General features: G+C 37.9%; 1 protein-coding gene across 1 annotated transcript; it reads left to right on the forward strand.

The window, feature by feature from the left end:
* The first annotated feature begins 1304 nt into the window (after nt 1-1304).
* Nucleotides 1305-26544, forward strand: LOC119057504 (cytochrome b-c1 complex subunit 2, mitochondrial). The gene is made up of 14 exons (XM_037156307.2): nt 1305-1434; nt 4544-4627; nt 4718-4867; nt 5993-6057; nt 7559-7615; nt 8068-8192; nt 12504-12601; nt 15260-15317; nt 17336-17431; nt 17755-17954; nt 20631-20711; nt 22517-22593; nt 24828-24981; nt 26276-26544. Exons 1-14 carry the CDS (start codon nt 1402-1404, stop codon nt 26357-26359), a joined length of 1362 nt encoding a protein of 453 aa, XP_037012202.2. The 5' UTR covers nt 1305-1401; the 3' UTR covers nt 26360-26544.
* The last annotated feature ends 566 nt before the right edge of the window (nt 26545-27110 follow it).

Consider the following 27110-nt stretch of genomic DNA (forward strand, 5'->3'; position numbering starts at 1 on the left):
GGACAGTGGGGAGAAGGGTTTTCAGGAACTACTATAGGGGACTCATGGACAAACCCAGTGGGGGGGGGGGGAGAGCAAGAGAGAGAGGTGGGTTTTGAGGGGGTGGGGAGAAAATGCAGACAACTATAATTGAACAATAAAATATTTTAAATTAAAATAAATAACGTAAAACAGCATTCATTCATCTCCTGCACCACTAGTGTAAGTCTACCACACTGGATAATTCTTATGTACGGTACAAGACAAAATTAGGAGTGACCTTGAGGACACAGAAATTGGGTTGGCGCTAAATTCTAAAAGACCAGAACCCCATGAAGCAGTTGTAGGCACGGAGCAATTCAGCCACAGGACAGATGAGTTTGTCTCTGCTTTCCAACGGCTGGAACAGCAGCCCTTCGGAAGTCTGACGCATACGCCAATCACCTAGAGATAGTGTAAAAATGCAAATACTGATCCAGCATGGAACCTGCAGAGCCTGCATTCCTAACAAACTCCAAAGTGATACTGATACTGCTGGTTCCCCAAATACGCGAGGTCGCAAGGTGCAGACAGTGAGACCCTCATGCGCAGCTACCTCCCTCGTCCACTTAGCGTGGGCTCACTCGAGCTGCTTGCTACTGCTCCTTTAAGGACGGGCTTGCTTCCCCGACGTCACGTGACTCAGAAGGCGGGTTTCAGCTCAGAAATCTCACACACACCTCTACTATTGAAAACATTTTCATTTTCTCATACAAAAACCAGTTTTCCTTTTCTACGTAACCCCTGCCTAATATATAGGTTCCACGCGAAAGAGACATTAGATGGGAACACTGAGTCCCCGGGCTGCTTCGGGGGTTACAGCAGTGAATTCCACGGACTGCTGGTCTCTCCCGGGCCGAATAACCAGGGCCAAAGCCCTGGCCAGGGCTTTACCACGCCACACACAGTCGCACACAACTTCGAACCCCACGTCTCCACAAAATGACAAACAGCGTGGCTCCCAGGAGGCTGGACACCTCAAAGGCAGTAGCTTCGGGGTCGCGGCTGGAATCGGAAGCTGTCCCACAGGGCGATCCGGTCGGGAGAATCCAAAGTGGCAGAGGGGCGTAGAAGCTGTAAACGTATCAGGAGAGGATTGCCGAGTGGATGTCCGGGCCAGGAGCAGAATCCAAAAGGGTGAAACCGAAGTTATGTGCTGAAATATTTCCTTAAGAAAACAGTTGTCTGTCTACCCTGTGAAGCTCAGGAATTAAACTGGTCCAACCTCCCCCAGGGAGCAGTAGAGGAGTCAACATAGACCAGTCTGGATAGAGAGGCCCCGTACGAAGGGGGCGCGGGGAAAGCTGGGAAATTGCAGCTGTCGGCCACCATTTTCTTTTCCTATAAACCAGCCGTGATCGTGGATCAGAGCAATTTTGGGCCATGAAGCTGCTAATCAAAGCTGGGTCCCTCTCGGTGAGCATAGCTGGCGGGTTTGGGGAGGGTTGGGGGACGATTTGTTAGCAAGGTGATACGAACCGGAGGTACCTGGTTAGGGGTCCTGGGCCTAAGTCTGGTCTGCCCTTGAGCTGAACCTTGCATGTAGGCTGCATGCTAGGTGGGTCTTGCGTTGCAGGCCGGCTTCGTGCAATAAGCAGAAGAAACCTAACGTCGGAAAACTTGAGGGAGGGAGAGGGCTTGAGAGCGGTGGTGAACCGACCCAGTGGAGAGACCTCTGAAGGTCACTGCAGCAGTTGGGTCCCGAAACCAGGAGACTTGGGGACAGGAGGCCGACGTGGACTTAACCCGTTACCCTTGCCGCTGCGGCCTCTACTTCTAGGTGTATCATAGAGCACCAGTTTCCCCAACAGTAAAATGGGCTTATGAGTAAAATTTGTAAGAAATGAGCTAGTGTCTTTCAAGTCATCACTGCCTGGAACGTGATTATTATGGTGTCCTGGATGTATGATGTGTGCTTTTCTTGATCTTGTTACAGACTTCGTCTATGACGGTTCTTTTGTCTGTCTTCAAGGGCTGCTTAAGGCTCCTCCTTCAAGCCCAAGTGAAACATAGCTGTCGCTAGGGAAAAACTCAGGTGTCAGTATTGTGCCACTGTGGAGCAGTCGTTATCCAGGGGGAAGATCGGAATGCCCTTAAAAACCTCAGCTTTGCTCATTTTGCCCCCAGAGAATACTTAGCAATATCTGGAAGCATTTGTAAAAGATTTTATTTTTAGAAAGGAGAAGGGAAGGAGAAAGAGGAGAGAAACATCAGTGTGTGGTTCCCTTGCACTACCCCCTCACTGGGGAATTGGCCTGCAACCCAGACATGTGTCCCAGCCGGGAATCAAACTAGTAATTCTTTGGTTAGCAGGCCAACGTTCAATCCACTGAGCCACACCAGCCAGGGCTGGAAACATTTTTGGTTGTAACAACCTGTGGAGAAGTGCTGGCATCTAGAGGTCTGGGATAAGGCCAAAACATCCTATGGTGAACAAAATGCCCTCCACAATAACAACAAAAAATAGCCAGCCGAAAATGTCAGTACCCAGCATATTTATTAGGTAACGTAGCAACCTGGTAGAAGGAGGTGCAAAAAACCAGGGGATGAAAAAGAGAAAAAAAATGCCCTGGCTGGTGTAGCTCAGTGGATTGAGCCTGGGCCTGTGAAGCAAAGGGTTGCTGGTTCGATTCCCAGTCGGGGCACATGCCTGGGTTGCCGGCCAGGTCCCCAGGAGGGGACACATGAGAGGCAACCATACATTAATGTTTCTCTCCCACTCTTTCTCCTTCCCATCCCCTCTCTCTAAAAATAAATAAATAAATAATTTATTTATTTATCTTTAGAGGGGAAGGGAAGGAGAGAGGGAGAGAAATATCAATATATGGTTGCCTCCTGTCTGTCCCCTGATGGGAACTGGCCTGCAACCCAGGCATGTGCCCTGACTGGGAATCGAACCAAGATACTCTGGTTTGCAGGCCTGCAATAAATCCACTGAGCTATGCCGGCCAGGGCTAAATAAATAAAAATTTTAAAAAAGACCAGGGGATGGAATTTTCCTGTGCTTAATGTTTAGATAGATATCCTATGAATTATACAAGTGGCCATTCTTTATGCCGTGATTGTCTTAGCTTCCTGGCACACCTAGACAAACCAAAGATTAACAGCCTTTTGAGGGTAGTCCAGTTAGTGGTGCAAGAGATGGCAAAATCTCCATTTCATCCCTACCCACTTTCCAGTAAGGGGGAAAAAAACTGAAAGGTAATAGTTGGAGAATTCCAATGTAAACAGATTACAGTAAACTTTAAAGTAATTATTGTTTCTAACTATAGCATATTTTACATAATAAATTTATATGTATTGTTATTAAAATGATATTTTTAATTGATGGATTTGAGAGAGAAACATCAATTTGTGGCACCAACAATGTATGCATTCATTGGTTGATGCTTCTACATGCCCTGACCAGAGATTGAACCTGCAACCTCAGTGTGTTGGAACCACTCTCTAACCCACTATGCTACCCAGCTAGGGCATTGGATAATTCTTTGCAACTGATTTGAGTGGGACAAATTATAGGAAGTATATAACCAACAAAGTATCAGTGTTGAGACACATTTGAAGGGAAAATACCTAAATCTCCCGTGGCAGTAGCTCTAAGGATTATTCATATTTGAACTTTATGCCTACATGTCTTAAATTCTAATTTTTGGAAAATTGAAAGCCAAAATTGCAAGTAGGGTTAACTTTACCACACCCAGCAAACACAATTGATAATAAAGCAAAGCTAATTGTAACCTATAATTAAAAAGTACTGACAGCAAATGAAAACCAGGGATCAACTACTGCTGAAAGCACAACAAAGTACCCTCTGTCCTTCACACTTGTCCTTCACATTTAGTCCTGGGAGTACCAAGCTTTATTAATTAACATATCCACTGTGACCTCATAAACCTTAGGCATAGGAAAACAAATTCTGTGCCATTGTATATCATTTTCCAGAAAAAAATTTATGCAGTTTAGATACCTAATCCAACATTTAAAAGGATCCTTTACTTTATGAGTGGCTGCATATTACACATTGAGATTCTGCTTTGGATGAGGCTATTGTTAATTTTAAGGTTTTATAAATTTGTATTAGTCAAGCTATAACCTTTTGTTGTATAGTCTCAGTGTAGCACATAAGAGATGAAGAAGATAGTATGGGAAACATTTGGGGCTTGATAGAAGTTCCTTGGTACATTGTGTCTTTCAAAGGTAACTAAAATTATTGTAATTTCAATTGGAAAGTAAACTAAAAAGATAAGACTGGGCAGATAAGGGAAGCAGCACAGAGTAAAACTGAACATGTTGAATTTGGTATTCCTCAGGCTCTACAAATCAAATAGAGGTATAAGAGGCTTGGGTGAATGGTGGGTTAATAAATACATATAAGTCAATCAGTTAAATCTTCCCATGGAGTTCTTTTACCACGGAACACCTTCTATTGCTCAGGCATACTAGGATACAGTACACTGTTTTCCTGAGATATGTGTATAACCTGGAGTTTGGTGGTTTTTTGTTTTTTGTTTTTTTGTATGTTTAGAGATTTTATTCCCTCAAAGTTGCTCCCAAAGTGAAAGCCACAACTGCCCCTGCAAGAGTGTCTCCACATCCTCAGGAGCTTGAGGTTAGTCCTACTGAATTGCTATCTGGAACCTATACATGCCTTACTATCTTGGTAATGTAAAGTTTATTCATATCTCTATTTTAAATACAGCTTACCAAGTTACCAAATGGTTTAGTCATTGCTTCTCTGGAAAACTATGCTCCTGCATCAAGAATTGGTTTGTTCATTAAAGCAGGCAGTAGGTATGAGGACTCTAACAACTTAGGAATCTCTCATTTGCTACGTCTTGCATCCAGTCTGGTAAGCACCTTTACTTTCTCAGTATATTTGGAAATGCTGTGGTCTCTTGGTCCTACAGAAAAGAATAACTAAAAGCAGTGTTCCTGTATTAGTTTGCTGGGTTGCCATAACAAATTACTGCAAACTGAGTAGCTTTAACAACAGAAATTTATCCTCTTAGGCTAGCAGTCGGTATCAGTTGAACCATGCTCCCTCTGATGGCTCTAGGAGGAGCCTTTCCTTGCCTCTTCCTAGCCTGTGGTGGTGGCCAGCAATCCTTGGTGTTCCTTGGCCTGCAGCTACATCACTTTTAATTTCTGTGTCTTGTCACACAGTGTTCTCTCTGTATCTGTGTCCAAATTTCCCTCTTGATTATTTCATTCCTATTAGATTTAGGGCCTTCTGTAATCTAGTGTGACCTCATTTTAAATATGTTTGCAAAAATTCTTAGTTCCAAATAAGGTGACAGCCACGAGTTCAGGTTGGATGTGAATTTTGAGAGAACAGTATTCAACCCTATACAGTCCGCTAATATAATGTGAAAAATTACACACAGAGAAGCATTAAACCAGTGTCTATCTGAATGTTTGTGCTAAAGTATAAGAAAAACTTTTTTAAAAAAGTATAAAAATTGAAAAAAAAATTATTCTTTCCCATATGCAAATCTCTTTTAGACTAGACTGATGACTCTAGTAAGCTTATATTTGATAGAGGAATATTTGCCTAAATGTACTTGATATAAAAATCTATACTTGTGCTTTTTGGTGAATTTTGTTTTATAATTTTTTTCTTCAGATTTTACTTGAGGGGAGGAGAGGGAGAGAAAGAGGGGTAGAAACATCACTGTGCAAGAGATACATTAATCAGTTGCCTCTCTCTCTCGCCCAGCTGAGTAACCTGGCCCACAACCTAGGCATGTGCCCTGATTGATTGGGAATCAAACCGGCAACCTTTTGGTTCACAGACTGGCACTTAATCCACTGAGCCACACTGGCTAGGATGTTTTATAATTCTTAAAGTAAAAAGGATCCACTATTTAGTTAGAGTTCCCTTTGAATTTAATGACAGATATTAGATTATGATACAATGTGCTGTTTGGGGAACTTAGAATTATAAAACTACTAAAAATATTTGTTCTCTTTTAAGACTACAAAAGGAGCATCATCTTTCAAGATAACTCGTGGAATTGAAGCAGTTGGTGGCAAATTAAGGTTTGTTTAAAATAAGTATTAGGAAATAAATAGTAAAGAAAATAGAAAATATTCCATTGGAAATACTTTATTTCTCTGTTATCAGGATAGTTAAAGATTTCTTAAAGAAGGAAAAGACTAATGAGTTGGACTACATCAAAATGTAAACATCTTTATGCTTTAAAGTAAAAATTCAATTAACTGGGAGTAGGTATTTGCAAAATACATAATGTGGGAAGTATTATTTTGAAAAATAAAGAATTAGTCTACGGCCATACCACCCTGAATGCGCCCGATCTCGTCTGAAAAATAAAGAATTATATACTAGGAGGGAAAAACAAACAGAATATAAATGGACAAAGGACAGGAACAGACTATTTGCAGACAAGGAAGCCAGAAACAGCAATTGTCACTTGTAATCAGTAGTATGCTAACCATTCCTCACCCATCAAGAGTCTTTATATCTTGTATTGGCAGTATTATGGGAGATAGAGAATATCTTATATAACTGGTGGGAGTATAAATTGATTCAACTACCTAAAAAAAAAAAGGAATATCTGGTAATATTGAAAATGAGCATATCCTACAGCCTAACATTTTTTTGTCCACATTCACAAAAATGTTTTTGTAAAGCGTGGAAACAATTTAAGTGTCCATCTTTAGGGAAACAAAGTATGATGTAAGTCATATAATGGGAGTACTATATTGCAGTTAAGGAATGACCTAGTTCTGCATATCCACATAATAGATTGAAATACAAAATGTTTTGTGGAAAAACAAGTTTCAAGATTTTTTTAAAGATGAGTCATTTATAATTTTTTAAACAATAATATGTAATGCTTGTGAATATGTTTGTCTCTAGAGTGGGAGAGAATGAGGGAATTAGCCTGGGAAGGGTACAAAGGGATCACTTGTCAAGTTGTGGTAAAATATACAAAACATGAAATTTCTTTTAAGTGCACAGTTCTATAGCATTAAGCAGCATGAGACAACCATCACCACCATTCATCTCCTGAATGTTTTCATCTTCTCCACCGAAACTCTGTAGTTATTAAATACTAACTCTTTATCCCTCTCCTGCCAACCACCATTTTATGTTCTGTCTCTGTGGCTTTGACTACCCTACATACCTCATATGAGTGGAATGATACAGTGTTTGTTTGTTGACGAATGCCTTATTTCACTTGGCATAATGTCTTCAAGATTCGCCCATGTGTAATATATCTGGGTTTCTTTCCTTTTTAAAGTTAAACTATTTGTATTTTCTTATAAAAATATCATTTTAGTTATTTTTGTTTTTCAATTATAGTTACAATACAATATTATACTAGTTTCAGGTGTGCAACATAATTTTTTAAATATTTCTAAATTTTAATTGATGGGTATGTGTATTTTCGTTATACTATTTATACGTTTTTATGCTTCAAAATAATTTTTTCAGAGGAACTGATTAATTTAACAGATATAAAGGAAAACTTCCGATTGAGATAATTCACTGTACAGTAATTTCTTTCTGATGCAGTGTGACTTCAACAAGGGAAAACATGGCCTACACTGTGGAATGCCTACGGGATGATGTGTAAGTACCTGCATGTACTTAGGATATCTGCTTTATTATTATTATTATTATTATTATTATTATTATTATTAAATTTATTGGTTTCCGAGGGGGAAGGAGGAGAGAGAGACATCAATATGTTGTTGCACTTATTTATGCATTTTTTTATTGCTTCTGGTATGCTCCCTGACTCAGGACTGAACCTGCAATCTTAGCATACTGGAGACAACATTCTAAACAACTTAGCTACCTGGCTAGGGCTAGGACATCTGCTTTTAAAGAAATACTAAACTGCTCAGTTCTAAATGCTGCATTATGACCTCTGACTTTGTTTTTGGATTATGATTTGCCAAGCGTAAACACTGTGCTTCCCACAAGGTTAAAGTTTAATGTTGAGAGTGTTGTAATTACATAGAATAGATGTTGGTTTTAAATTTTTGACTCCTAACTTAATGTCTTGATATCTTCTATAGCGAAATTCTAATGGAGTTCCTGCTCAATGTCACCACAGCACCTGAATTTCGTCGTTGGGAGGTAGCTGCCCTTGCATCTCAACTAAGGATTGACAAAGCTGTGGCTTTTCAGAATCCACAGGCTCGTGAGTTCCTTTTTAGATTACATCAGTTGTTTCTAATATACTGGGTTTCAAAGAAAATCGATTTATAGAGAGAGAAAAAATGTTGAAGCTTTTTTCTACTTGGGTGTGAAAGTGTCTTTTCCTAAAATTTGTCCAGTTTTTAAAATATATTGTTTGTTCTTTTGTTGCTAAACATTTCTATTGTTGATTTTTTTTTTAAGCTTAATTATGGAATCCTAGGCATTTTTTCTGCCACCCCACCTGTGGGGGGTTTTTTGGTTTTTTGGTTTTGCTTCCACAAAATCCAGCAGCAATTTATTGGGGCCACTGACATTAGTGTTTATTGTTACAAAATAGCTGTTACTGTTTAGCCAATCTTTATTGGGTCTTTCCAAAGCAATCTACTTAATTTTTTTTTTAAATAAGATCCTGTTTTGTATTTATGTAATGTTTGATTATATAATTTTGACAAGTACAACTGGCAAAACAAATCTGTAAATGAACACCACCAACTCTTGGAAATAACTCAACTTTTGGTAGGTGCAGATGTTCAGGTAGACCACTCAGGTCTAAACAAGTGACCAGCTGCAGGGGCTCTGTATGGGATGGGCTTCACTCAGAATGCAGGCCTTTTGCAGGAGACTCACTAGCTTGGTCCTCCTGACCTCAGTTACTCTACCGAACTTCATGCCTTGTGGCAGGGCCAGTGGGTTGTGCACAGCCTGGGCCCACTGTTTCTTCAGAAGGCTCTGGAGGAAGACCAGGTGACCTCAGAGGATGGCAGAGGGTGCCTTGGACCTTTTATTGCCGCAGACCAGCTGCAACAGGGTCCAGGGATTCCCAAAGGTGGGTAAGGAGTTGGCGATGGGTAACAGACGACAACACTCCTCAAAGGACAGTGAAACTCTGTTCCGTTTATTGCAAGTACAAGCAGGATTTTATATTTTCATTTTAGGTAGTGATTAACATTTGCAGTGTGGCATGATCAGTTAAGCAGAAAAAATCAATACAAAGGTAACCAGGAAAAATATAAGAATTTCTATAGTTTGAGTTATGTTAAACAAAAGTTGTTTTGACCAGGAGAGCCACTAATCAGACAATTAGAAGTAGCTGTATGTACAGAATTTGAATGTCTTAATTGTGTATTAAAGTTTCTCAGAATTTATCATGGGGCAAAAGGATACGCTAGATTGAGTAGAGGTAATAGGAAATTTATTATAAGGCCTTTGTGATGTCTAACTTAGCTATCTATCCTTTTCTGTCTAAAATGTTTCTCTGTGTACTATAAACTGACTCTCTAGTAACTGTTTCTACATGTTTAATTTGTAATAGTTAACCAGCCCTTTTTTAATTTCTTTGCCTGTCTAATTGATATATATTCTTATTCAAGGTAAAGGAGGGGTTGTTACTCCAACAACTTTTAAACATTCAGGGACTATTTCATTAGAGGGAACTTTGTTCTCTGGTCAAGAAATTATTTTGTACAACTTCATAGGAATTATGTGAATAAATGAACCTGAAATACAAGTGTCTAACAATCCCACCACCTTTTGATTATCAAAACAAACATGTAAGGAGAGATATACAGGAAATCCAGCCTTGCAGATGCATCTCAACCGTCCCTACCATATCCCTGGGCTGTGGGTAGGGTTCTGTATAGTTTTTACTTGTCTTTTTGGAAGACCCTTTGTATCTGTGGGTAAGGAACAGTTGTGGGAAAGTCTTTCTAATCTGTTCTTTCAATTCCTCGACTGTTGGCAGCACAACCTGTGTTTGCAACAACAACCTGGTTCTTTATTAACTGGCCTTAACTGTTGATTTAAGAGATCTAACTTGTTTTTCTTATTTCTGGTACACCATGGTGGTCCTGATCGCTTTAAGTTGCTCAAACCAGGGTAATTTATACAACTTGACATGTTTTCCTTTATGGTTAACAATTATATTACCCTGGCTGTTGTACTCCCCTGTATAAGGGAGAGGGGACTCTGTGGGGATTTTTCCATCCTTTCAGGCAGTTCCGTGGGGAATACTAATGTTTTCCCCTAAACTATTTCTTCCTCTTGGGTGATTTTCACAGGAATAAGTAAGTACAGTAAAATGTTCATACTCAGTAGCAAGAGTAAAATAATTCAAATAAAATAACCCATTTTGGATGCCATGTTCTCCTCTGGGGAGACAAATTCCTTGAACTTGAATCCTCCATGCCTGGACCTTGTCAGACAACATGGTTGGAAGAGGACGTGGTATTTTATTGATCTGTTCCTGGCTCAGATCTGGAAGAAACCTATTCTTGTATATAGTTTGGCCCCTTCCACAAACCCCCACACCCAGTAGAGACAGCCACAGTAAATAGCTAGGAAGCTCCAAAGAGGTAGCCCAAGGCCAGGTACATTCAGAGTCTAACATTTACCTGCATTGGAACCCAATCCAAGTGGGACCCAAGACCAACACAAGTCAGTAGTGGGCTTTGGACCACATCAGAGCTCCACCCAACTACCCACACAAGTAGCACACCCACAGGGAATTCCGTCAGGCACCAAACCCTGCTGGGAACAACTCTGCCTTGGGGGACAACTTTTGCACAGTCACTCCTACACTGTAATCGAAGTCTGTCCTTATAGTAACCCAGCCTGGGGGTTAACTCTGCCCAAGAACGGGCCTACAGCATTCAAGACTCAAATACAGCAGAAGAGTATACATAACCCACTCAAGACATTTCCTAGAACACCAAGCTCAGGTGTTCTGGAAAATTGGGCCACTGAGCCCCATAGGATACTTTCATTATAAAGCCATCATAGCAAGAGTCAGAGCAGATCTACCTAATACACAGAGACAAACACAAAAAGGCAGAACACAGGCCTGTTGAGAAAGGTCCTCTTCCCTGCAACATAATGAGTGCTTGGTTCATGTTAGCTAGTATTATGTCATAGTGACACTTTGGGTCACAAAGGAGTATGATCTTTGGTTACTCTAGATTTCTATGAAAGAAATAGAATGGTAAATTTTTTTTAAAGATTTAATTTATTTTTAAAGGGTGGGGGGTGAAGAGAGGGAGAGAAACAGATGTGAGAGAAACACTGATCGGTTGCCTTCTGCATGCCCTCAACTGGAAACCTGGCCTGCATCCCAGTCGTGTACCCTGACCGGGAATCAAACCAGGAATCAAACTGGCAGCCTTTTACTTTGTGGGATGACACCTAAGCCACTGAGCAGCACTGGTCAGGGCAGAATTATAAGTTTTAGAAAAATGACTTATATGTCCAGAGTGGCTTCTTCCCCACTGGTAGCAGCGAGACTCCAGCCCTCCTCCTTTCTGCCTGAACAGTTCTGTAGTTTACTGGCAGGTATCTGCCCACATGTTTACATCTTCAGCCCATCTTCCACATTGCCATTACAATGATCCCTCTGACAGGAAAGTCCAGCAAAAATCCTTTATAGGCTTTTAGTTACATTTGGGATAAAGCCCAAGCTCATCTGGCCCTGCCTGCCTCCCTTGTTTCTTCCTGTACCCTCTCCCCCTTTTCATTGCAGTTCCCCTTGGAATCAAATGGTTGGCATACTTTATGCCTTCCTGTTTCTGCTGCTTGAAATGCCATTCCCAAATCTCTCACCTGGCAAACACATACTTATTATTCTGTAAGACTCATCCCAGATTTTACTTCTCTTAACTCCTATGTAGCCCACACTGCCTTTCCCTGTGCCCCTCTGCACTTTTGATATACTGTTGACCTAGAGGTAAGTAAAATTCAGATTAAATGACTTGTCCAAAGTTTTCTCAACATTTTGAGGGCAGACATTGTGTCTTACTTATCTCTGTATTTCTTGCACTTAACACAGGGCCTGGCATAGGAAGATGGCCCAATGATGAGCAGATGAAGGGACATGCCCCAAACAAAGCCTCTGAAGCAGGAAAGTAGGGACAGTGCCAGGACCCCAGTGAGGGGTGCAATTTGATGATAACATTTGACCCCTGAAAGCTACTAATGTGACCTAAGCCTGACACTCTTCTAACTCCTCATAGACTGACAACTCTCTCATTACCTAGAGAGGGAACCTAGAATTAAGTAAAATTCAGATTAAATGATTTGTTCAAGGTGGCACAGCAAATCAGACTTCTGAACCCAGGTCATTATAGTTTCCAGATAATAACAGGTACATAGAGAAGTGTTTAGATAGACTCCAGCTAATTTGTAGTCCATTTTTTCTTATTTTTCTCAGCACTTTTCAGCTGGCAGAATTTTAAAAGTTGCCATAAGATGAACAAAGCTTTCTAAGTTCTAAAAATGTCGTTGTTTTCATTTAAATTATATTTCTGTAACTCTTATTTTACAGGCATCATTGAAAATTTGCATGCTGCCGCTTACCGAAATGCCTTGGCTAATTCCCTGTATTGTCCAGACTACAGGCTAGGAAAGGTGACACCAGATGAGGTACTGCGCAACACATTGCATTTTAAAATGTGCTTGTTTCGTATTAAACTGAATGTTTACCTACCATATTGGGTTTGTTTATAATTTTTCTTTCTTCTAATTTAGAAATTCACTCGTTTGCTTTTTTATCAGCTTTTCAACTAAAATTCTATCACAACTATTTTTGTATGTTTTAACTTAAAATTTTTATAAAGGGGACATGAAAATTCAGACACAAAGACAAGAAAAATGAAGGAAAACACCTCACATACATAAAGGCTACTCAGTATTAATATGTAGGCTTATTGTCTTCTAGACCCTTTTCTGTGTGTACATATCTTTTTAAAAACAGTATTATAAAAAATAATAAATGAAACAGTATTAAATGTTTAAATAACATAATCTTGTGACAAAAATATTTACCTTTGTGAAGATAATTACTGAGGTAGCTAAAAGCACAAAGAAAAACATTTATTTATTTATCTATTGTATCGTTTATAATTATGACAAATTAGGAACAAGTTAAATATCCAACATTGGAGAAATAGTTAAATAAGTTATTAAATATCTATAGAACGGAACACTATGCAACCATTCAAATTATTAATCAGGAAAAATTTTATAATGTCAAGTGATGAAAAGGCAATTTATGAGTAGGATATACCAAAGAGTCTCATTTTTAAAAAAAACAAGGTATGTGTTTTATATGAATTATAATTTAAAAAATAGTAGTAAAGTGTGTGAATGATAGATAAATACAAAGATGTTAACCAAGATTATTTCAAATTATTAGCATTTTTAAATGGGTCCCTAGGCTAAAGGAAATTCTGAAGAAATTGATGCCAGAATACTTTGAGCAATGACAGCATTCAATAGGAAAAAAAAGAAAATGGATGTCCAAGGTGACTTCATATTTGTAGGAACCATTCATTTTAGGGCACAAAAATTTGATAACTTGATTAGAATTTTAGTTTCATTACCCTAGCCTAGTGATTCTCAACGTTATGACCCATTCCCAAAGAGACTTTGTAGTCAGATTTTTCTACCCTCCCCCAATGAATTTTTTTTTTAACATTTTTTAATTGATTATGCCATTGCATTTGTTCTGTTCCCCTCCTCCTTTCCCCTCCACCCTGCACACCCCTCCTGCGCCTTCGGCTGCTTGTGCACCACCAGGTCAGGGATCTTTTTTGCCAACCCGCTCCGCTACTGGCTTCACTCCTCTTACCGGTTTAGCTGAGCATTTCGTTGTCTTTGGACTCCGTATTGGATTTTCTGTGTGGTTTGGTTGTGTTTATTGTTGTTAAAACTTTGTTTTTAGATTTGGTTGTGCACACGGAAGCAAGGTGTTTCCACCTATGCCTCCATCTTAGCGGAAGTCCCCCAATGAATTTTTAATACCACAGATACACTGAATATCTGTTAATATACTCTGTTTTTATTTGTAATTTATATAAAAGAAATTATATATTTTTCTTACCCTTAAGAACCAATTTTCATTCCCTTGAGCAATATTGCTCCTATTGAAGCCTATTAAGCCTGACTTTTTTATATTAGGTCTAAAATAATAGTATAAACCAGTGATTCTCAGCTCTCACTGATTCTTAAATCATGGGGGATGGGGGTAATTTATAAAAAAGATTCCAAGATTCTACATTGAGTTCTACTATATATCACTTTATATAGTAAGCCTAGGAATGGGGTGGGGGTTGGGAGATAGTGACAGTGTTTTTGTTTTTTAAGTTTCAGATAATTTTTTCATCATCTAGGTTGAAAAAATTATCTGGGGGTATAATTTTTTATACCCTTTTTTCAAAAGCCTGATACAGACAGTAACCTCATAGCAAGATGGGTGGGAGGTACAGTGAAGTAATTCTGTTAGCTCTACAGTAAAATGCTATTAGTCCTTTAATACTACCTGCATAAAGACAAAAAGAAACCTGGTATACTGCTTAAGTCACATCATAAAAGTAATAAACTACGTTCCATTTTTTTTCAAGTTCAAGCCAGTGCATGCTCTAATTTTTTATTCCCTTTTTTATTCTTTTTTTTTTTCAGTAACAGCTTTATTGAGATGTGATTCATATACACAGTTGACCTATTTAAAGTCCACAATTTAGTAGGTTTCATTACATTCACAGTTATGTAACCACCATCACATTAAGTTCTAGTTCTTTTAAACAGTAGTTTTTAAATAAAATCTAGGTAGCCTCTTATCATTACAACTTTTTTTTTTAAATATTTTATTTATTTATTTTTCGAGAGGGGAAGGGAAGGAGAAAGAGTGGGAGAGAAATATCAATGTATGGTTGCCTCTCATGCGTCCCCTGCTGGGAACTGGCCTGCAACCCAGGCATGTGCCCTGACTGGGAATCGAACCGCGATTACTCTGGTTCACAGGCCCGTGCTCAATCCACTGAGCTACGTCAGCCAGGGCTCATTACAACTTTAAAGTGATTATTTTTCTGCGAAACTGCAGTTTTAAATGTTTCCAGCTTGCTATATATTTTTTAAATTTTTTTCATAAGGTATGATTTGTTTGTTTGTTTTTTATTGTATTTTTTCCCATTACCATTTATCCTCCTTATACTCTCTTCTACCTCCACCCAATCCCTCTCCCCACAGCTTTTTATATATTTATACCAGTATAACCTAACAAATACTTTTTAACTTTTTCAGTTACATCACTATGTACAGAACCATTTTACAAGTGCAAGAATGGCTTTGATTGGACTTGGTAAGTTGGGAGTTGTCTACATATCAGTTTGCTTTCCTAAAGAGTAGTCAAACTGTAATTAGGTGAGTATGTATTGAACAAAATTTGAAAACTTGGTCTGTTTATGTCTCATAGGAAGTATGTAATGAGATTTTAATTGTTAGTGTTCTTTTTCTTGAAAAGCAGAATTCAGCATTTAACTTTGTAAACTACTAGTTTTAAATTTATTACAGTATTTGCAAAACCTATGACAAAGGGCAAATTTCTCTAGGCAAAGAGCTTTTACAGGGGTTTTTTTTTTAAAGAAGTACAAGTTTAATAGAAAAATTGGGAGAGGGCATGAACAGCCAATTCATGGGAAAACTGAGTGTGTGTGTGGTCAGTAACCCTTGAAAAAGATGGTCAGACTCACTAATAATTAAGAAAATTTTTATCTGTAAAATTGGCCCCCAAAATTAAAAGTTTGATACTGCCCAGTATTACCCAGGGTATGGAAATAGTAGGCACTCTCTAAAATTGTTGGTGGAAATGTAAAGTGATAGAACATTTTTGGAGGCCTATTTGAGTGTATAAAAATTCTAAATTTATGCTCTTAGACCCAGCAGTTTTACTTTTCAGAATATAACCTGCAGAAATACTTGGTCAAGTTTACAAAATAGTTGCTTGAGAATATTATTTGTAGTATTTTTTCATTCATTGTTTTATAAATAATAGCTTAATTGAAGCATAATAATTCATATACCATGAAATTCACCCTTTTAAAATGTACTTATGCAACTATTCCCATTTTGTAATTTCAGAACATTCTCCTCATCCCCCGAAGAAACCCCATATTCATTATCAGTAACTCCCCATTCCACCTCCTCCTTGCCTCTCTGGCAACCACTAATTACTCTCTGTCTACACATAGTTGACTATTCTGGACATTTCAGTAACATGGAATTCATACATTATATCACCTTTTATAACTGGCTTCTTTCTTAGCATAATGTTTTCCAAGTCCATTTATGTTATAGCATGTACCACGTTCCCTTTTCTGGCTAAAAAATATTCCATCACCATATTTCGCTTATCTGTTCATCAGGTAGACATACGGGTTATTTCCACATTTTGGCTGTTGTGAATATAAACATTTGTGTATAAGGTTTTTGTAGATTAGAACATCTGTTTTTAATTCTTTGGGGTATATGCCTAGAAGTAGAGTTGCCAGGACATAAGGTAATTATGTGTAACCATTTGAAGAACTGCCAGATTGTTTTCCAAAGCAATTGAACCATTTTACAATCCCAGCAACAGTGGACAGGGGTTCCAATTTCTCCACATCCTTACCACCACTTGTTATTTTCTGCCTTTGTGATTATGGTTATGCAGATGGGTGTGAACTGGTATCTGTCTCATTGTGGTTTTGATTTCTTTTTCCCTAATGTTCTATTTCCCATTGAACATCTTTTTTTGTGCTTATTGGCCACTTGTATATTATTAGAGAAATGTCTATTCTAGTCCTTTGTCCATTTTTAATTGGGTTGTTTGCTTTTTTATTTTCAAGTTGTAAGACTTCTTTATTGTGGATACTAAATTCTTATCAGATCCACTCTGTGGGTTGTCTTTACCTCTCAAAAGGGTTCTTTGATACACAATGAATATTGTTTTAATAGCCAACTATTGGAAATCTGAATGTCCATAAAGAAGGGATTATTATGGAATTCTTTATAACCATTAAAGATTGGATGTAGACCACTCACTCAGATGCAAATTACAAAAGGCAAGTTAAAAACAATATCAATAGTATAACACCATTTTGAAAAATAATGAAATGAAGATAATATTAATACATGCATAGAAAAAAGTTTTAAATGAATACATAGTAAACTATAAATGGATATCTCTGGTAGAGTGGCATTTGGGGAGTAGGGACTCTTGTTTTCTTTACTGTTTATTTCTGTAATATTTGAGTTGTATAATCATTTTTTTAACAGATGTTTTATAATTGTCTTTTAGAAATTCTGGTTCTAGCTTTTTTTTTCTTTCTGGTAAAATAGGTGTGAACCATTCTGTTCTGAAGCAAGTTGCTGAACGGTTTCTGAACATGAGGGGTGGGCTTGGTTTATCTGGTGCAAAGGCCAGATACCGTGGAGGTGAGTGTTTTCTATTAAGTTTATTTTTTCAGAAGGAACTTCCCCTGCTCCCAACCAAAATATTGTATCAGAGTAGAATAGGCCTGATTATTTACTACCAAACAGTCTGAATGTGGAAGGAAAAAAATTAGCCCGCTTTGGGTCTTGTCTGTTAAACATATTTTGTGTTTTGCCCGGGGCAGGCAGGGTGGCAAGGAAAGAGCACGGGGCCTTAGGAAAGCTTAATCTCAGTGAGTTCATAGTATGTGGTACAGAATGCTAAAGAATAAAACCAGTGGTGACCAACCCACTTCCTCTTTCACCATCTCCTTCCATGGCCCCAGGTGAAATTCGAGAACAGAATGGAGACAGTCTCGTCCATGCTGCTTTTGTAGCTGAAAGTGCTGCCACAGGAAGTGCAGAAGCAAATGCATTTAGTGTTCTCCAGCATGTCCTTGGTGCTGGGCCACATGTTAAGAGGGGCAGCAATGCCACCAGCTCTCTGTACCAAGCTGTCGCCAAGGGGATTCACCACCCATTTGATGTAAGTATAAGCAGTTGATGGTTCTCCTCTTTTCTCAAAGCCTTGGTGTTTATAATGTAGTCCAGATAGTCTGCCCTTAATGTTAATCTGCTCTTAAATTTTAAGACGAACACAAAAAAAATCTTTGTAAAGTTGAAGAGACAGCCAGGCTTGATTTTAGTACTTCAGTGGACCTACCGAAAACTTACTGTCTTTTCAATTATTCTAATATACAGGGGTGGGCAAATGTAGGTTTATAGTTGTTCGTGTGGAAAATAATACAATAATTAGTAAATAATAATATAAGAATAAACTGTACCACATACTCAACAATTGTAAACCTACTGTTGAAAGAATACTTTAGCCCTGGCTGGTGTGGCTCAGTGGATTGAGCACCGGCCCGTGAACCAAAGGGTCTCCTGTTCCATTTCCAGTCAGGGCACATGCCTGGGTTGTGGGCCAGGCGCCCAGTAGGTGGCCTGCAAGAAGCAACCACACATTGATGTTCTGCTCCATGTCTTTCTCCCTCCTTTCTCCTGTTTCTAAAAAATAAAAATATAAAGAAAAAGGGAGAGAAAAAATAATACTTTAAAAAGTCAGAAATTCACACTTCAGTTCCCTTTAGGATAAAATTTTAAATACTAAATATTCCCCTAAATTCTAATTAGCCTTTATTTCTAGATTTTCTTCTGTCCTCTTCTGTTCTTATGGCCTTTTCCTGATTCTAACTGTTCTTTATGTTTTTCAGTCAAGTGCACAAGATATATACCAAGAAATTTCTACAGCTTGAAATTAAGTTAAAAAAGAAAACTGAGCCCTGGCCACTGTGGCTCAGTTGGTTGGGCATCATCCTATAAACCAAAAGGTCGTTGGTTCAATTCCCAGTCAGGGCACATGCCTAGGTTGTGGGTTCAGTCCCTGGTCAGGGTGTGTACAAGAAGTCAGCCAGTCAGTGATTCTCTCTCACATTGATATTTCTCTCTTTCTCTCTTTCCCTCTCTCTCAAATCAGTAAGCATGTCCTCTTTTGAGGATAAAAAAAGTAATGAAAAATGAAAAGTAATGAATGTAATGAAAAATGAAAAGTAATGAAAAAGAAGAAAAGTAATGACATTTAATCATAACAAAAAGTCCACACTACTTTAGAAGACACCTTTTTATGACAGTGAGCAAAGTGCTAAAGCTTTCAAAATGATGATACTCAAATCAAGAGAATGTAAAATGTCAGCAAGGTATTATTCAATGAGTGACCATTGTTTTCCCAATGTACTGTGCCTTACCTGACATTCAATGATACGCTTTTAAAAAGTAACACGTACTATAGATTGTAGGATTAAGTATTTATAACTTCAGCAATAGTATATGGCACAGACAGGTTTATGCTTCAGTCTTTGGCCAGGTGACATTTAAAAGTGGAAATTAAAATCAGCCTTCTCCTTTTACTCCTGTTTATTATTTGAGTGCTAGTTTTCAAACTTTTTTTTAGTGGAGGAGCCTTTTTAGCCAATATGATTTCCCAATGATAATGCCCACACACAAGTTTTTTCTTTCAAAGCAGTTCTGAAAGTTTACTTGACAATGAAAGCCTTGGAATCTTCTGTTCAGAGCCTTAGGGGGTCCCTGGAACACAATTTGAAAACCACTATTTTAAATGTTTCTAAATGAATTCACCTGCTGCTTTTAAAAATTTCCTCTAGATTTTCTTTCTCTTGGTTTATGTGCTCCTGTTTTCTTTACCATCAAACGATAATGATGGCTTCACGGTGGCTAGAGTTTCATCCTAATTCAATGATGCAATGTAATAGAAATTCTTACTTCAAAACTTGTCCAGAAGTTGGGAGTATAAATAGGATAGTCTCAGAATTATAATTCAATCAGAAGTGCTTTTTTTTTTTTTTTTTAAGATTTTATTTATTTATTTTTAGAGGGGAAGGGAAGGAGAGAGGGAGAGAAACATCAATGTATGGCTGCCCCTCGTGCATCCGCTGCTGGGAACTGGCCTGCAGGGAACCGGCCTGCAACCCAGGCATGTGCCCTGACTGGGAATTGAACCGCGATTGTCTGGTTCTCAGGCCCGCGCTCAATCCACTGAGCTACACCAGCCAGGGCAGAAGTGCATTTTTTAATGCTCTGTGCTTTATCTGGGTTGGATCAGTGGTTCTCAAATGTTAAAGTACATGAAAATCACCTGGAATATTAGTTTAGGATATGGGCCCCAGACTTTGTCTACAGAGAGCTAAGTCATTTGTTGCAGGAAAACAGAAGTCTATATTCTTAATAACAATCAGGTGATTCTTATGTAAATACTGGAAAACCTTATCCTAAGCGGTCATTTTACCTTAAGGAGCTTAACATTGTTTAGACAATAATAATCCTATTATCCAGAGGCTAAATATTTTGCTACCTTGGAATGTGAATAATGGCCACCAAGCAGAAATTTTTCCTTAATGTTAGTCTTTAGATGTGAAAGTGTCACAACCCCTGACACTCAGCCATTATGTCTGTAATGACAATGTTCACAGGTTCAAGTTTACATTTACCTTTAATCAAAATAGGTTAGCAAAAATGAAAATAAACGAAATCTTAGCTATTTTGCTTATATTATGAACATACAAGTTTTTGTCTCTACAGTGTTAAGGTAATTGTGCCCCATTCTACCTGGTAGAATGGCATACAGTCAAGTTTCATTGTATTTCAGGTTTCCGCTTTTAATGCCAGTTACTCAGATTCTGGACTCTTTGGGATTTATACTATCTCACAGGCCACAGCTGCCGGAGATGTAAGTTGCAAACTCACCATGCTCACAAGTTTTTATTCTCCATTAACATGTTTTTAGTTAAAATATGGAAATGTTTGAGTGCCATGACTGATCAAAGCTCTGTAACATCACTGAAGTGTATCTGTTTTGGAGAAAACAGAAACATGTACACTAATGCTTCCAGGAAAGAGGGAGGAAATGCTTCCGTGGTATTTTGGTTCTTTTTGGAGAAGGGGCATTAAGTTGTCTCTGGGACATCTAAATTGAGATCTCAGGTGAGGTCAAGGCCAATATGTGTATTTGGGAATCCTCAAAATACAGACTTTGTTGAAGTCAGTGTTTTGTATGAAAGATCGTAGGAGAAAACTGAAGCTTCTTATGCTCTATGCTTTAAGTGCCTCAGGAAAATGACCAAGAGAACAGGAATAAAAATAAGAGAAACTGATATATTTGGAGGGAATTGACACCATTTTGATCTACTGTAGATTGACATCCCTTTAGTTACCACAGGGAGGTCCGATAGATTTAACAAACTCGGACATCATTGGTGATATTGCCAGTTTTTACCAGAATGTTGGAAGTAAATGATAACTTACTGTGCTAAGGAATGAATGAAAAGAAAGAAATGCAAGGTTAGTGTAGGCAGATGGAGCTTGGATGTAGGGATGTGGGTGGTAGGTTTAGTAGGGTTTACACTAGGAGATGAACTTGGAAGAAACATTCATAGTGGAAAGAGAGATTGAGGCAGACATTGGAGATAGAAAACTACAAATGGGAGGTTTGGGACAGATGAATGTCTAGATACACACAGAATGGCAATTGGCAGTTAGCCATTAGAGACATCTACACAGCAAATTCACAGTACAGACAGGTCTGGTTTGCAATTTTTCTTCAATAGTATTCACTGGCCTTATTGAGGAGGCAGGTAGCAGGGTTGATCACAAGCTGAAGTACTACTAAGTAGGCAAGTCAAAAGTATGAGGAAATAGCAAGGGAATTGGGAATGTTGGCAAGAGTTTGAGAGAATATTCTTGGATCCAGGCTAGACAGAGAAATGAAGCCAGAGGGACCTCAAATTGAAACCAACCAAGGAACTAGTGATCTTGATAGTGGGAAAAAAAAGGAAAGCATGATGTAAGACTTAGGCCAGGGGTCTTGGAATTGAGGATTTTGGGAGTAAGGCATATCTAGGTTATGGCCAAGTCTGGGGTGTTGCTGTGAATATGAGTAGCTAAAATGGATGGAAAATGAAGGTCCTAGAGTTTAGATAATTGGAGGGAACGTTAAGTAGCAGACCCAGAATGATGCCAGGGTTGGGGTGGAGAAAATCATGGGCCAGGTTGTTTAATTTACTTAGTCAACAAGTATTTACCAAGTGCTCACCGACATCACCAGAACTTGATTTCTTCTCCAGCATCCCCAGTATTGACAAGCTTTAAGTTGGCTGAATGAACTACTACTTTCTTCTCAGTGAATAGTAAGAGCTAGCAGTAGTAACTGTATGACGCTTTGAGAGGCTAGGGAAATTTTAGAGGTACTTATTCTTTATAGGTGATTATAAATCCATGTTTGCTTTTCCTAAACCTCCCTGCCATTTTCTGACACTTATTTTTGCAAGAAGCTTTGCCACTCGGATACTGTAAGTTGTACAAATAACTGCATGGAATATTGGAAGAATAAGGAATACATACTGACTTGAAAACTCCATCCAAATGGACCCTGTCAATTTAGTTCTCTAGAACTAAACTTCCATCTTGTGTTTTTGCCTTAGAGGAGCATTTGATTGCTTCAGAAGACTCTGGCAAGCTTTTCATTGTCTGTTCTAGGTTATCAGGGCTGCCTACAACCAACTAAAAACAGTTGCTCAAGGAAACCTTTCCAATACAGATGTCCAGGCTGCCAAGTAAGTTTCAGTATTAGCTGTGTGTTTCGTGTTTCAGTCATTTGAAAGTTACATTTTTTTGTAGTTATAACAATATTGTTATAACAATAATATATGCACAAAAAGATGGAAAGAAACAAAATGATTTAAAAAGAAAGGGAGACATACCCATATCCTACCATCTAGAGATAAAGCTATTAACATTTTGCTTGTTTGCTTGACCATTTTAATGCATTTTTAAACGTTTTAACATTATGTATATACTTATAGCCTACTTAATAGCATGTTTACTGTTTGAAAATTACAAACACAAAAAGTGATCTTTCATTCCTAATGATTCCTTTGTAACATTGTTTGTTTGTTCAGATTACTAAAAATGTGTTAAAAACCAAATTAATTGGTGTATCAAAATATACTTAGTGGACACTTTATGCAATTGGAAATTATAGACTCTGAAAGATATCTTTACATTTAAAACATTTGTATTTCATATTAATTTCTTGGTATGGATTCTCAGCTGGGTTAAGACTTGTAAACATTATAATGAAAGGCTCTGCTTTAAAATATATGTGTGTTTATATAAAAATTTTATTTTTATATTCAAAGTCACAACGTAAAAAGTTTATACCAGTTTATAATCATACCACCAGTATATGAGTGCCTGTTCTACCATAACCATTAGTAATTTCTTTTTCTCTCCACTGATGCAATAGACCAAAAAAGATAATCCAATTAAAAGATTGAAATACTCTTTACCTATTTGGTGATTTTTAAATTCCCGCTGTCATCACTGAAAGTACTAACAACACCTCTAACTTGGAAGTTCTGGGATTTTCTCTTAACTAAAAGAGAGACACTGGGTCGAGTTGGAAATCAGTTAACATTTTCATACAGCAGTTTAAAACATTTAACTTTGACTCCATCCATTGAGGACAATTCATAATGTAAATCCTGAAACTCAGTCTTCATGATCTTAAGTGTCACCTTACATGGCAAGTATGACAGTGAAGTACAAGCCAGGAGGGAATAACCAATTGGTTGTTCCTGTACCCATTTGTGTTATTACTTTGTTAAGTGCTGAACACACCAAGAAATTGCTTCTCTTGAATAATGACAATGTGGTTTATTAAATATTATATCCATGCAACCAAGGGTTAATGTAACTCTGTGTGATTGTATCAGAAACAAAACAGGGTAAGAAAAAATTGAAACACTGGATTTACTTAAGAAAAAATTATTTCAAGATAATTTATTTAAGAAAGTTGTTTTAATAAGTGAAAACGCTTTTTATAAGGTATGGCAAGGATGGGGTTTCAGTTATTAATGTCAAGGTATTTTTATAAGGTATGACATGTAGAGGATGGAGTTTCAGTTATTAATGTCAAGTATTTTTTTTTCTTTTTTGCCATTTACATGGAGTTGATACTTTTTTCTATCAGGTTCTTAGTCTTCCTGTAGTGAAAAAGAGAAAGTAAGGTGTCGTTGCTGAAGGGACAAACTAATAATCTTTTGGTAAAGTTTATTGCAGGTAAAATCTCGCTTTAATTAAGCTGACAATTTGGTAAAATTGCTACCTATAATTTTAATTACGTATAAATGGATGTCTTGTTACAGCGTGCCAAAGGAGGATAATTTATTTAAGGGTTAAATAACCCAGGTGCATTATTGAACACCAATTTCTTTCTGAGAGAATTATGAATTGGATATTATTTTATTTGTAATTGATGCTTTTGTGCCCAAGTTTAAGCTACTGGAGCTTACCCTTCTGCCTCTCCATTACTTTCTACCCTCAGTAAGACAAATCCCAGAACAGAAATGGGGTTGGAGTAGAGGGATAGCTACAGAATTAGCACACAACATTCTTCTAAGTGGACAGTGCTTTAAGAGCCCATATAGTTATTTTTCTTTAATAGAAATGCCTAAAATTATTACCAAGAAAGAATCAAGAGACAAGAGTTATTTCACTAATCAAAGCTTTAAATTAAAATGGGCTTAACTAGATCTCAGTTTTAGTCCAAAATCAAAAGGTAATCTGTTGGGGTTTTGTATAATTTTGTACTGACAGCTTTCTAAATGATAATGTAAATAATGGTGAGCTGAAGAAATAGAAGGGAGGCCAGTAACAGTGTAAGATTTCAAAGCTGTTAATTTGCATATTTACCAATACATATTTGAGAATTTGGGAACATACTAATAAAATTGCCTTGTTCTGTAAAACTGGCTTCTGTCTTAGTGATGTACCTTTAATTGGACAGGAACAAGCTGAAGGCTGGGTACCTAATGTCAGTGGAGTCTTCTGAGGGTTTCCTGGATGAAGTCGGGTCTCAGGCCCTTGTTGCCGGTTCATACATGCCACCATCCACAGTCCTTCAGCAGATTGACTCAGTAGCTGATGCTGATGTCATAAATGTAAGCAAATGAAAACTTATGATTTAACATCAAATAACTTGACCTTAATGATCCAATGTCAGAAGGCATGCATAAGCTTTCTTGGGCTGTATATGTTATTCTTGTGCTGTTTGGTACCTGTCTGCCAGGTAAGCTCATTACCATCAGATCTGCAAATAGCTTCCTTATCAACTCAGGGTTTATGTATCTTCCTCATTCAACTAAATTACAATTAAGTTAAACCACTCTAAATTTTTAGAGGTCAAGGAGAATCAGATATTGGCAATTTTATGATTCAAACTAATAATCAAGTTTGGTGTTTTTCCTTTTCACTCCCAAGAAGAAATAAAGTCTGTATTCTGCAGCTCCTTCACAATCCAGCATCTCAAGATTTTCTTTTGTCTTCTTAGCCTAAGACATTCTCCTGCTTTTGCTTTTTTTTTTTTTCACATACATTGTTGCCTACAAGATGAGTTGCTTTGAGGGCAAGGAATACGTGTTATACTTCCTTTCTGTATTCCCTACTATACCAAACAAGTACATGAACTACAGAATAAATTCAAAATCAGTAGGTTTTTCTAATCCTTTCTATATTAAAAATGCCAACTGCCCTTCCATTGTAGAAGTCTCAGCTGTCTTCTTGACAACATGTCTACTTTATAGAAGGACAGTGAGGATGGAAAAGAGAGACAGTATATTTTAAGGAGTAAACCCAATGTCACTTTGCTGGACCCAAAGTTTATTACATATTGCAAATGTCCTCATCTTGCGTACTACCATGTGAGTCCCAACCCAACTGCTTCCACCACTATCCACTGAGAAAAGAAGGCCTGACATAATGCAGGGACTGATACTTACGGTATTACACTAACCTAAGCAACCAGCCTTTGAACTGGAAGTCATGGCATAAAGAATACTAAGAAAATTGGACTTTTAAATTAATAGTCAGTGTATTTTTATTAATTTAGACTATTTGCCACTGTAATACAGAAATAAGGTACAGCCCTGCCTGAGGCCAACTCTAGTTTGCAGTGTCCATGAGGTTTTCTTTATCCCCCTCTATAACAGCTACTTTTATATCAAGAGCACCACACTTCCTCAGTCACACATATGATGGGATACTCAAAGAAACAGCTGAGCTTTTATTCAAATTAAAATAGCACACTAGCCCCCTTCTGCAATTAGTTTTTACAAAAGGCTGTTACAGAATTGCTGGCTTACAGTGTCTTATCCATAAACTCATGAAATAAATAAAATTACTTGATAATATACATGTTCTTATTTCTTTTAACTTTCTGCCTTTTGTTTATTAAAGGCTGCAAAGAAATTTGTTTCTGGAAAGAAGTCAATGGCAGCAAGCGGAAATTTGGGGCACACACCTTTTGTTGATGAGCTGTAATGCCGAAACACATTGTAAAAAAGAGCTGGACATTTTCTCAACCCAGAGCAGCAAACACGTGAAAGTCACAAGTCTGTAAAGTAACATTTATCTTTTTTTTTCAATGAGGTGAAATAATCTTTAAAAGTATAAATGCAGGTAATTGTTTCCAGCCAACCTAAAGTCAATAAAACATCCTAAGTGTTTTCTTGTGTTTGTTTTCTAATCAGTTAATCAACAAGTATTTATTTGCAGACATCTTTGTTTTAGATGCTGTGAAGGAGAACAGAATATGATAGTGTGAGAGACTATTAAATGAAGGTTGAGTAGCTATTAGCCAGTATTTCCAGGCTATTGTTGGTGGTGCCTCTTTGAGATAAAAGCAGACTTCTGGTCAGTATGGGAGCATCATGGCTCACTTTCTCATACAACCACATCAAACTTACAGCAAAATCGTAGAACAACTATGAAGTCGAATGGGAGTTTGTCAACTTTGGAATTAAAGAATCCCCATCCATCCAGACTGGTAGGAGGGGTAGAAACGTGGAACAGATTGGTCCCACATTCATGTAAAGTGGATAACACTTTGGGAGTGATAGCTCAGGAGTGAAGAGTCCCAGCCCCACACTAGGCTCACCAGCCCAGGGTTGCAGTGCCAGGAAGGTAAGTCCCCATTACTTCTGTCTACAAAAACCAGCAGGTACTCAATTGGGAAAAACCTCTGGAGTCCCCAGCAGTTTCCCTTGAAGAGCCCACATATGCTCTCACCTAC

The sequence above is a fragment of the Artibeus jamaicensis genome, unplaced genomic scaffold (assembly GCF_021234435.1).
Source record: "Artibeus jamaicensis isolate MK-2021 breed Jamaican fruit bat unplaced genomic scaffold, CSHL_Jam_final scaffold_666, whole genome shotgun sequence".
In the NCBI taxonomy this organism is placed as follows: Eukaryota; Metazoa; Chordata; class Mammalia; order Chiroptera; family Phyllostomidae; genus Artibeus; species Artibeus jamaicensis.